At 43.2% G+C, this 12,699-nt stretch overlaps 1 protein-coding gene across 1 annotated transcript in view; it reads right to left on the bottom strand.

Moving 5' to 3' along the window:
- The window catches only part of acap3b (ArfGAP with coiled-coil, ankyrin repeat and PH domains 3b), a 254,796-nt gene that overhangs the window by 62,300 nt on the left and 179,797 nt on the right, over positions 1-12,699 (bottom strand). Inside the window, exons 7-9 of the mRNA XM_052039028.1 lie at positions 9,510-9,554; positions 8,700-8,795; positions 4,342-4,416 (exon numbers count right to left, since the gene is read on the bottom strand). Of these exons, the coding sequence (XP_051894988.1) occupies positions 4,342-4,416; positions 8,700-8,795; positions 9,510-9,554 (216 nt within the window). The remainder of the gene's footprint in view (positions 1-4,341; positions 4,417-8,699; positions 8,796-9,509; positions 9,555-12,699) is intronic.

Raw genomic sequence — 12,699 nt, 5'->3', positions numbered from 1 at the left:
GAAGCGGTTCACCAGGATGTTGCCTGAATTCGAGAGTATTAGTTGTAAGGAGAGGTTGGACAAACTTAGATTGTTTTGCCTGGAGCCTTGGAGGCTGAGGGGAGACCTGGTAGAAGTTTATACAATCCTGAGAGGCATAGATAGGGTAGATGGTCAGAGTCTTTTTCCCAGGGTGGAAATGTCAAATACTAGAGAGCTTACTTTAAGGTGAGAGGGGGGAAAGTTTAAAGGAGATTTACAAGGCAAGTTCTAGAGAGTGGTAGGTGCCTGTACGTGCTATCAGGGAAAGTGGTGGAAGCAGATATGTTTGAGAGGCATTTAGACAAATACAAGAACAGACAGAGAATGGAGGGATTTAGACCAAGTGCAGGCAGATGTGCAGTTTTAAATGGCATGTTGGTCGGCACAGACATCGTGGGCCAAAGGGCCTGTCCTTGTGCTGTACGGTTGTTTTCTATGAGAGGCAGATAGACTGGCAGAAGGAGAGAAAATGAAGGACAAAAATGGACAAAGGAAGACACACCCGGAAAAATGAGAGGAGAACAAAGACAAACTGAACTGAATCATCACCTTTGTGACCTATCACCTCCCCTAACTGATCATGGATTCCTGCCCACACTCATGAGCAACGTCAGTGTTATGAGCAGATCCAAAATAATCTTTTTAATGCTTACTCTTCACACACAAGTGAACAGAGAGACAAGCACACTAGCACAATCACATACATTAATGACAAGGCAACAGCATACATATGGTACACACACACACACACACATGCTTTTGAGACACAGACACATTAACACATTAGACACATTCACACACAAAAGTATGCAAACATGTTGCAGACATACTCCAGAGCTCGAATGTAGTTCAGACAGCTCACACCCATGTGACTGGGTTATTCCACTTGATTTGTCCCCACCCCAAAACATGTGGTGGAGTCTATCTAAGCATGTTGTTTTAAAATGGAAAATGACCATCTGGCTGAGGGAAGACAGCCGTGCAGAACCCTTCATTACAGACCGAGCTAAGGGCAGAAGCTCAGCCAGATGTGCACTCGAGACAGAGTTAAAGAGTACTGTGGAATTTTGCTTTGATCACATCTCTTTGTGTGCATTCATTCTGGTTGTGTGATTAAATGGCCAATTAAACAGTGTGCTCTGCTCTTAACTATTTCATTGCCTACAATAACTAGCTTAGCAATTCTCAAATGCTTTGCCACAGGAAGAAGGACATCTATTCCTTAGCAGAGAGGTTGACGATTAGGGGCAAATAAGGTGGGAGGATTAAAGAGGAATTGAGAAAAAAAATTCACCTAACAAGTAGCAAGGGCCTGGAACTCACAGCCTGAGAGAGTGGTGGAAGCAGAAATCCCATTGAATGAAAGATACCTGAATTAGAACTTGAACCCACGAGGCTACAAACTGAGGGATGGGTACTGGAAATACTTTAAATACAAATCAGGTATAAGCCATGAGGCCTCATGAACCTACTTCCCCAACTTCATTTTTGATCAGCATGGATATGATGGGCCAAGTGGCCTCCTGTTCCAAGGTCAAAACAGACCTTTTATGTGGAGATGTCCTTGCAATTTCTTATATCCACCAAATGCCTCTTTGTATCAGCAGCAAAGGGATCTTTTCCTGGTACCTGGTCCTCAGTGTCAGACTGCCTATGAACCATCTCCCGAGGCAGACTCACCATCATTCACTGATAACGCTGTCAGTAATACTTTGTATTCCGAGGTACAGGCCTCTGTGATGTCATTAGCCTTGTTATGATGCACATTGAGACCACCACAGAAGCCTATCACGAAAACTCATTGCAGAAAGAAGAAATTTGCACTTACAGAGTTTAACCTCCAAGTCAACGAAATCTCTTTCAGCATCTTCATCGATGTGAGGTGGGAAACACAGCAGCTAATATGTGCACGGCAAGATCCCACAAACAGCTAACAGTGCCATTGGGTCAGGGACAAACTTTACCTGGGAGAACTCCCATGTTCCATTTAATCCACAGGAGTTTTCATGTCCCCCTTAAAGAAGTGAATGAAGCTTTGGTTCACCACCTCAACCAAAAGACTGCACCGGCAACAGTGCAGCACTCACTTTGCACTGCACCAAACTGTCAGCTTAGTTTACGTGCTCGCTAAACAATGTGAACCTCTGACACAGAGGCAGGAGTGCTGCCACGGAGCCCAGATCTCACAGTAGGGGGGTGACAAAACCTGTAAATGTGCACAGCATTGCTTCAAAGTCATCATTAACAGAAAAGTTGTTGCAGATTTGGAAATTAATGTAACTACTAAGAAGAGCACTTCTTAAACAAAACAGTTTGGCACTGTTGGGTCTTTCATATCACTTATTCACCATCAGTGTTTGTAATCTTATCAAATGTTGCACTCTGGCAAATGAGGCAGCAAAATATGATACAAGTGTATAAAGTTATGAGAGGCATAGACAGGGGAGATAGTCAGATTCTTTTCTCCCCCAGAGTTGAAATGCCAAATACTAGAGAGCATGGTTTTAAGGTGAGAGCGGGAAAATTTCAAGGAGATTTATGAGGCAAGTGTTTTTTACACAGAGAGTGGGAGCAACATTTAAGAGACATTTAGAGTGGCACAGGAACAGGCAGGGAATGGAGGGATATGGACCATGTGCAGGCAGATGGAATTAGTTTGGATTGGCACCATGGTTGGCATAGACATCGTGGGCCAAAGGGCCTGATCCTGTGCTGTACTGTTCTATGTTCACAAGATCCACTGGTGCCAGAGGTTCTAAACTGGAGAACAGGAGCCAAAACATTATTATAATCAATAAAATGTATTTTTTTAAATGTGTAATGATGGTTGAGCTGCTTTATCCCTGGAAACTAAAATGCTAACAGACTTTTTGTAATTTAGCACTATTAATAAAAAGTCAGTTTTACTTTTCTGCCATTTTGTTTGCTACAACTTTTTGAAGTTCACCTTTAACTATGAATCACTTTTCCTGAGATGATAAATGCATGATTTATTTGCTTAGTTGAAATCCCACTGTTATATAACACATAATGGTTTCCATTTAAAAGCTCAAAGTACAATTAGCCGATGGCCATCTGATCACACGGGACGTCCCAGTTCGTTGGTTTCATTGGCCCACTGCCAGCTGCTGAGCAATGTGGAGGAGGACCGTTGTCAGACAGAACAGTCTCCCTGAAGCAACCTTCAATCCAAACCACCTCAAAATGTTTCAATATTGTGATTATTGAGAATTGAGAAGATGCAATTTATTGCAAACACAATGCAATGTAGTGAGTACAACAAAGATTTTAAAGGATTACTTTAATATATGGGCCTTCTCCCATCTCTCAGGTGCTAGACAGCCATCTTAGTCTTTAAGGAAGCGCATTGTGTCTTGTAAAGAGGAAATTATGGGCTCAGGGCTGACATCTGTTTGCCTCTGCCTCTTTTTTTTAATCAATTATACCTTTGTGAAGCAATCTGGGGACACCTCTGTGGATTGGAGGTGTTCTAATGACTTTGCACAGTTATGACAGGTAAAAAAGGCGTGACTGTAATAAGGATGGCTGGTCTTCCCAGTGAGTAATAGGAGGAACGTGTTGCTCATTCAAGATTCCGCCACTCTGAAAAACACAGGGCAGTGAGCTGGTGATGGGGTGGTGGGTCTACTGCTGGAGACGTTAGACTGGATGGCACCGGTTAGGTGTGGAAACCAGGCATGTGGGTGAAGTTAATGTTGTCAAGGAGGAAGGTGTTCAGAGATCAATCACTGAGGAGTTGCAAAGGTAACAGTTGCAGTTCCAGTTGCAGGGGTGGAAGAGAAGCCTTTGGTTGAGATGTTCTGGTCATGACTGATGCAGCTAGAGTACAACCAATTGAGGGCAGTCCCACCAAGCTGGATGATGGAGGGGAGATGCTGGAGGAGAGAGGTGTAAACCACCATGTCAGATAGGGGAGGAATGGATAAAATGCTAAAGGAACAGTCACAGCAGCTGTAATTTGTGATTCATGGTCATTTTGGTGTTGTTGGGAGAAGTGGGATCTATAAGCTAGTGGATCTTTATTTTTTATATTTGTAAACTAAGGTGGTATCATGGTACCGGTGATGTGTGGCATTATTACAGAATCATAACTAAAGAAATGAGCTGTGATACATCAACACTCTGAGATATTTCTCGTGCATACACATGGAGCACCTGAACTTTTATCCTGTGGTGTGGAGAATTATCCAAACCCTTCATGTGTGTCAGTGCTGCCAACATCCTCCCTGATACTAGCTGTTCTCCTTTCTATTTCAGCACAGATGGCTAATGAGAGATCAAACATTGCGTGGGACTTACCCGCTGCTGGATCATTGCATGCTTATGCTCCATTTCCCTTTTCTCTACCGCTGAGTCAATCACAAGCTGATCCAGCTGAACAGGGACACAAAGCAAATGATCTGTTAGTCTATACATGCAGCAGGATTCAAAGATTTCTTCTAGAGGTAGAAAATCACAGCTGCTTTGACCTAAAAGTCTATTGAATGTACAAAGGAAAATAAATCGACAAGCTTATGAGCATATTTTGAATCATTCCTCAAATTTAAATTTACTCATTGGTTATACCACAAGGATTTCATCTTCCAAACCCAATAATGGATGTTCTTGTTACCTGAATTACTTTGTGCTTTTCTCTATTGAAATTTATTATCACAATCTGCCCTTTCTGCAAAGGTTAAGACAGAAAATGTGCCCAATCTGGCAGGACCACAGATAATTGAATGTTACAGAATTTAAATTCACAAGCAGCAGCACATCCTCATGTTTATGCAGGATTTTCCAATTCTTGCATGGAACTGTCAAGTAGAAAAGCAAACATTACATTGCACCAATTCCAAAAAAAAAAGTCTTAATGTATCTGGATTTCTTTTTAAATAAGTTATCAAAGAGCGATGATAATCACAGGTTCCAAGCCGTGATATTTCACATGGAGGGTTAGTACTAGGCATAATCCATTGGTCAACTTGTAGCAGGTTCCCCAGCCAACCTTACAGCCACTTTTGCCAATCATTCAAATGGTCAGCTTTGGCAAGAACTGTGTTTTCCACCTATGCACAGAGGCATTGGCATTAGATCTAGGAGCCAGGCCAGGGTAAGAACCGTCTGAAGAACAAAATGTAAGGCAATGCACGGTCGCGAAAGAGAAGTGGGGAGAGGGGGCCAGGGAGAAGAGGATAACAAAGATACGGGCCAATAAACATCAATGGACAAGAATGCAAAGGCTAGATAGAGTTTTACTCAGAGGGTTAGGAGAGAGAGGAAATTGCAGGCACATCTTTGAAGTGGGGAAGGATATTAACTGAAATAAGATCTTCACAATTCTGTGGCATCAAAAAGTGCTTTACAATCAGTGATGAACATTGGAAGCCCATTGACTGTTGGAGGTGGATGAACATGTCCGGAGGGTTAAGTGGAAAATGCCAGACTGAAAAAGGAATGAGGGTTCAAGGGCAGGCAATGGTGAGTAAACCCACTCTCAGCAAAACTGGATGGATTGCCGTCCTCTCACTGAGTGAGAAAGGCAGGCAAAAGCCAGGGAGCAGCAGTAGATTCGGGAAAGGTGCTCAGCTTATGGCAGAAAAGAACAAAGCAAAAATGTCTCACATCTCCCAAAGTGTTTAGCAAACACGTTGCACCCCCTCACCACCACAGCCGCCAATGTATGCACAGCAAGGACCCACAAACCTCAATGAGAAAAATGACCAGGGAACCTGTTCTGGGTTTATGTTAAAGGTTCCAGGTTTTGCTTTGAAGGTGTTGTCCATTTTCTGGTGAGCGGATAGGGAGTGCTTGCTGTTCACTTAGCTACAGGAAGAAACTAGACATAGTCTGGAACTGCCCCTGGACTACCCAGTCTGAAGTGCTCCTTCAATTCATCCAACAGCTCTAATACTTTGTGCCAAATTTAATGAACAGTTAAGACTTTTGTAAATTCATCAAGATCTTAAAAACGATGGGGAGATTGAGGCCAAAATGCTGAGAAGGCAACCAGAGTGAATTTAACAGCCAGTTGTGAAGATTCACATTTCACAGTGTATCTTCTCTTGTACAAACTTGTTGGGTTACTGGCACATTAATAACATGTGTGGGTGTCATTAGCTTGGATTGTTGTTCCAGGATGACTTGGCTCAACATAACCAGATTCTATAAAAGCTTACCTTAATAAAGTGTCTTCGACCTGAAACATTAACTCAGTTTCTCTTTCCACAGGTGCCAACTGAACCTTTGCATATTTCAGTATTTTGTGCCTTTATTACCTTTATAAAACTTCTACTGAGGCAACTTGAATGAGGATGACCAAGTGGGCCCCTTCCCTCCTCAAAGCTGGGGGTCACTAAGGGCTGAGTTCCAGACTCTCCTCCTAAATTCATTGGCTCCTTGTTTCCAGACAAAATGACGAGATCTTCTCTCCATCATCTAGATTTGGCTACCTGACACAAGCTGATTGAGAAGTGACAATATTTGGGTCAGATCAGGTCTATACTTGGCGACATAAATTTGAGTTTAGATTGGGCCAACTCAAACTGATTCGGCACTTTATAGATAAATGTACTGTTAATAAATTTCAGTGCCTTTTTATGTTTCTCTATGTGCAAATGCCTCCCAACATTACTTCCTGTTTCGTTAGAATTACCCCACCTGAGGAGGACGTGGGAGTTGAAGCCTCCAGCTTAATGTTTGAAATTATTACATTTATGGTGATGGTTGAGTTGAGCATAAAACAAAGAAGTGTTTAGGTTGGTTGTGATCTTGGGTTGGTTCGGGTCAGGTTTTAATTTTATATCCTAGCAAACCGTGAATCTGAACATATGCTTAACAGCTCGGAATTGAGCAGTAGGTTACAATTAGCAAAATAGAAACACAACAATTCCTTCAATCACTTCTTTTTCATAGCTTTGATAAAACAAGTTTTTGTTTCCTTAATTATGCAATTAGCAAATTCTCAGGGGTACTTTGCACTAATTTCCAAGGCACATCTTTAGCGATAACTCTGGAACTGTTATTCTCCAGAGCACCTGACACATTTCTATGCTAAACATTAATACTCGGCAGCCTCCAACACATGGTCCTAATTTCGCATGTGAAAAATCAACCTGGTGCATTGGAGATGAACATTCGCTGCTCCTACATCTTGCCTCTTGCTCTCCTAGTGTCACTGATCTTATCTGAGGTGCTGTTCCACAAGGGTAGCCACTCAGTTGTGGCTCAGTAAGAGGAACTCCTGTCTCTGGCTCGGGTTACTGAGGGTTCCAGTCCCATTCCACAGGCATGTGCAGATAATCCCTGAGACTCCAGTGCAGTACTGAGAGGGCCCTGCATTGTTAGAGGTGCTGTCTGTCAGGTGATACATTAAATTGAGGCTCTGTCTACCTTTTCAGGTGGAAGTAAAAGATCCCATGGTTCTTCTCAAAGAAGAGCCCGGGAGTTCTTCCTGGTGTCCCGACTGATATTTATTCCTCCACCAATCTCACTCGGACAGACCACCTGGCCATTATCTCATAGCTGGTTTTGGAAGGTTGCTGTCAACAATTTGGCTGATACATTTCATTGGCTGAAAGCACTTTGTGATGTACTGAGGTTGTGCAAGGTACTCTCCACGGCAGTAGCCACGTTGCAGTACTCTTATGAGAAGCCAAGATGGTGGGCGTTAGCAGGCTGAAGCATCTCGGCCTGGCCCATCCTGCCCTAAGCCGATGTTCCCTTCTGTAAAGTTTCCATCAGGGTTACAGAAAGAGAAGATCCTGGTTGACTTCTGTCCTTTCACAAATCCTGAGGCAATGCTTTATTTTTATGCCAATTACACATCATTTAAGACTTGAGAGACTGCAGATGCTGGAATCTAGGGTAAAAAAACAAACAGCTGGAGTAATTCAGCAGGTCCTACAGTATCTGTGGAGGCAAAGGGACAATCAATATTCTGGGTCGAGACCCTGCATCAGGGCCTACAGTGTAGAGGGGAGATAGCCAATCTAAAGAGATGAGAGGGAGGGCCTCCACTGATGCTGCCTGACTCGCCGAGTTCCTCCAGCAGCTTGTTTCTACACACCGTTTAAGATGGAATGGAACGGAACCTGGAAAGCACTAGGTCCGTGTGGCTCGCCACAAAGTGATACATTTGTCCATTTACCAAGTGAAGGAAGTTCTTGAAAACTCAGGGACTCCACTTAAAATTCTCTTTATTTCTGAATCATCCTCTGCTGAGATCCATAAACACTCTGCATTGAGACATACAGCACAAAAACAAAGCTTTCGGCCCACCGTGCCCACACCAACCTTTTTGCCCATCTACGATTTATCAGCCTTAGGACTGTCTCCTTCTATGCCTTGCCTACTTAAGTGTCTGTCTAAATGAAGTTAAATCATTTCCAGAATCATACCGCACGGAAACAGGCCCTTTGGTCCACTAACTCTGCACTGACCATCAAGCACCCATTTACCCAAATCTCATTTTATTCTCCCCTCAAATTCTACCGCTCACCTACATAGGAGGGGCAATTAACAGTGGCTAATTAACTTAATGACCCACAAGTCTTTGGGATGTGGAGGAAACCCACGTGGTCACAGGGAGAACCTTGGGTAATATTATCTACCAGTTATATTTTCACATGGAAACACTAGCTGATCTTTAGCATATTGACAAACATTCAGGCACTCACCTCTGTGGCCAATTTTTTCATGTAGGGGTCCAACTCTTTAAGCAGGTCATAGCCTTGCTGGAAGAAAGTGTACTGGGCATGCATGAACGACAGCATCTGGAGCAAAGACAAATCATCACTCAACCATTCCTATTTGACGCTATTTGTACATTTCAGTTTTCAAAACAGGGATATTGATCCCAGAGCGTTCCCCAGTTCTAGGCTTCAATTTCAGTTAGTATCTGTACAACAATACAGTGAATTTCTATCCTCGCCATACTAATGCCACCACAGCCCCAAAATCTAATCCTATGGGTCCCAGGCTAGTGAGTGTTACTGTGTGTGTTACAGAGTGTATGTTTTGACTGTATGAGTGTGCATGGATGATACAACATATGAGCCTTACTCTATTAGTTTTTGAAAAAAGAACACTGCATAGTGACAGTAGTGTTCAGTTTACACTTGGAATCACAATGTGAATTTAGGCAGTGTTGCAGTACTACAGTACTTTAAACAGAGTGTTATACCGTGAGTTTATGCAGAGTGTAAGAGTACCATAGATTGTAGATGAGACCTATTAACTGGGGGTAGAGATTTGAACCGGGGCTCTTATTCCTTATGGTTCAATTCCATTCTGAAGAAATCAATCACTGGTTTCTCAGGCTTTCTAAAAAGTACTTTGCAAATTCCAGTTTATAAAGTAAGAAGGAAACATTTCAAAATTTGACAAAGTGGGAATTTTTAAATTCTTGCATTGAAGATTTCTTAAAGGACACAGAAGTCATCCTATAATCATAACAGCAAAACATATGTAAATGAAGTCAGTCTTACCGCATCTAATATTTCAAATTTTTTCTTTGCCTGAAGGACATTAATCTGAAAGAGATGACATTCACAAGTCAAGATGCTGGCACAGACTGCGGGCCATTTACCAACTATTCTGAGCTTTGTTATAATGGGAGCTTTTATGCTCCCTGTTTTAACAATTAATAATACTGCTTCCCATTTTACTGTATGTTGGTGTTAACACACCCTGCTTTGCTGTTTGCTGATATTAGTAGTCCCTGTTATTTTGTATTAATTCTCACGGTTTTGCTGTTGGTTGGTGTTGGTTCTCCCTGTTTTACTGTGAGCATTGGTTCACTTGATTGATGGTTGTTGCACAGCTTGTGTTAAGCATGCCAACAGTGCGTACTGTCTAGACAATGAGCCAAGAAACTATCCAAGCTGAACCCTTTGTTGCTGCCGAGCTCTGAAGATGGGCTGCCTATACATGAAAGAGGGAATAATGTTCCAAGTTGAAGTCAAGAAGGACCAGTGCAGATGGTGACAGATGATTATTTTATGTTATCAGTGATACATGTTTGGAAAAATGAGATGCACATTTTACAAATATAATTCATGGTTGTATATAGTTTAAATTAGTTTATTTTCTTGTCCATTTTAGCTGTCAGAATCACAGATCAAATATGATTCATGAGATTTCAAAGCGTGTTCATTTTGTACTGCCCTCAGAAGTCCTTAAAAAAGCTTCAATGTTTAAGGAGAGGAAGAGTCGGGAGAGATTGAACCAGATCCATCACACAGACATTAGAGGCGAGTGTGGTATGACTACACAATGCTTTCTGTGTTCGAAAACAAGCAGGAGCTTTGAATAACACAGAAACTAAGATGGTGCTAGTTTAAATTTAGGGAGGTTTACATGGTAACTAAAACTCAAACAGGAAAATATTGAATTAATGATATCATATTTGCATTGAAAGTGTAGCTCAGAGAGGTAACGGCATCAAGTCAGCTCATTTGGACAAGTCATTGAGCTTGAACACCTGAATAAGGCCTCTACAAAGCAGCCCATGTGATGGAAAGCTCAAGGGCTGCACAGAATGAGCTACTCAGTCAGTGGTGTGTAGTGCAGAGGCACATCACAAAAATCACTACTGATGGAGCAATGTGTCAGTGTCCATCAAGATTGGGTCCTGTGGTGCCCCTGCGGCCCGTAGCATTGCCCAGTGGCAAACCCAAGGCTGTCACTATCAGCCAGCCCGCACCCAGCACATTGTACAGGGAACGGCGGTTTGTAATGGCACACGGACCTTTTCTTGGGAATGGAGAGCGGGAGGTTATGGGGAAGACTTCTGGGAGAGAGGGAAAGTGCAGGTGGTAGGGAAGAACATTGGGGGGAGTGAACAGTATAGGGAAGGAAGGGGGGCAAGTTGTAAGATACTACAGAGAGGGATGGAGGGAGGGGATGTGAGGAGGGGTTAGGCTGTGAAGAGGACACTGAAGAGATTCAGGGATGGGGAGCATAGTGGGTGAGAGTGGAGGGTGAGATGGGGGGGAAGGGAGAAACTGAGGAGGAGAATGTGGCCTTTCAATATCCATGCCCGGTCTCCACTGGTCTTTGATGCTCCCCCCTTGTCATTGGATCAAGGCCTCACTTTGTCCCTATGGTAGATGGTGACTATCCTATGTTAAAAGAAGTCACCCTCAAGCACCTTCCAATCCTCAGTATGAGGTTTGGGACGTGGAATGTCCAGACCGTCATGGACAACCCCAATGGTAACAGACCTGATCGCTAATCTGTTATCGTAGTTCAGGATCACAGATGCCTTGACATTGGCTTTGCTGCCCTAAGTGAGACTCAAAAGGCAACAGATGGCCAGTTCAATAAACAGGGTGAGCTAGACCTTTTCTAAAAGAGCAAACTGGAAAAGGGACACAGTCATGAATGAGCAGAGCTTTGCCCCCAAGAATGAGCTGGTCTGGTGCCTCAAGGACTTTCCCTGTGGAATAACTGAATGGCTCATTAGCTTCAGAATCAGCACACAATGGTCGTTAGCACATATCCCTCAATCCAGGGAGTGAAGATGTGGCCAAGGAAAACTTCTACCCTGAGCTAGAGAAAACCCTGACCAGCATCTCAGAGGGAAATACGAGAAAACAGGAGATGAACTGATCCACCTGGTGACTTCAACAGCAGGATAGGGAACGACACAGTCCTTCTGCAAGACGTGATTGGCAGACGGAGTTGGGAAAGGTAATTACAATGGAGTCCTCTTCTTGACAAAATGCTCAAAGCAAAGTCTTGGTCATAACCAACACCTTGTTTCATCAGAGAAACAAGCACAAGATCTCATGTAACACCCCCTATCCAGACACCTACACCTGTTACACAATATCATCAACCGAGAGAGAGACAGCAAGGATGTGTGCATCATCTGCACCATTGTAGGTTGGACTTACCACCGTTCCATACTCTCTGTTATTCCCATCAGCCTAGTCCCAAAACAACACCACAAACATTGCTACAGGAAAATCAACATTGGAAGTCTCAAGGATCATACAAAGATAGCTCCTCACTCAGTGCCTCACCGACAACTAGATGGTCTTCAACTAACTGGAGCCGCAGAGCAGCCACAATGACTGAACTTCCCTGAAATGCCCCATAATTAGAACCTGTGAAGAGAATCTTGGCACCTCCACTAGAAAACACCAGGACTGGCTTGATGAGAATGACTAAAATAGCCAAGGTTAATTAACTGCAAACACAAGATATTCTTGGATTGGAAGCTTCACCATCGTCAGGGCAAAGAAATAGCTGAAGGCCAAGGTCCAAAAAGAAAGGTCTAAAGAACAGATAGTGGTTGGAGAGAGCACAGAAAATCCAGAAACTCATTCACAACCACAAAATGTGCAGATTTTTCAGCGCTAACACAGTCTCTGTAAAAACCTTCAAACCCTCTGATAAGTGGGTCAACATCAGCATCATCTCCCAGACCAACATCTCTGGCACGCAGGCCCGAATAACACTCAGCTGGCTCTGATGGACAGGACATGTTGTTTGTGTGTCCAACACCAGATTTCCAAAGTAAGTGCACCATCGCGAGATCCGTCACAGTAAGAGATTACCAGGTGGACAGAAGAAATGATTCAGGAATGATCTCAAAGCTTCCTTGAAACATCGGCACCACTCCTGACTGACTCTGGTCTGTTACTGCTCCAAAAGGAGCAGTCCAGATTG

This window comes from Pristis pectinata, chromosome 26 (assembly GCF_009764475.1).
Source record: "Pristis pectinata isolate sPriPec2 chromosome 26, sPriPec2.1.pri, whole genome shotgun sequence".
Taxonomy (NCBI): Eukaryota; Metazoa; Chordata; class Chondrichthyes; order Rhinopristiformes; family Pristidae; genus Pristis; species Pristis pectinata.
Note: the sequence above shows the minus strand (reverse complement) of the source record. Positions and strands in the feature narration are given on the sequence as shown.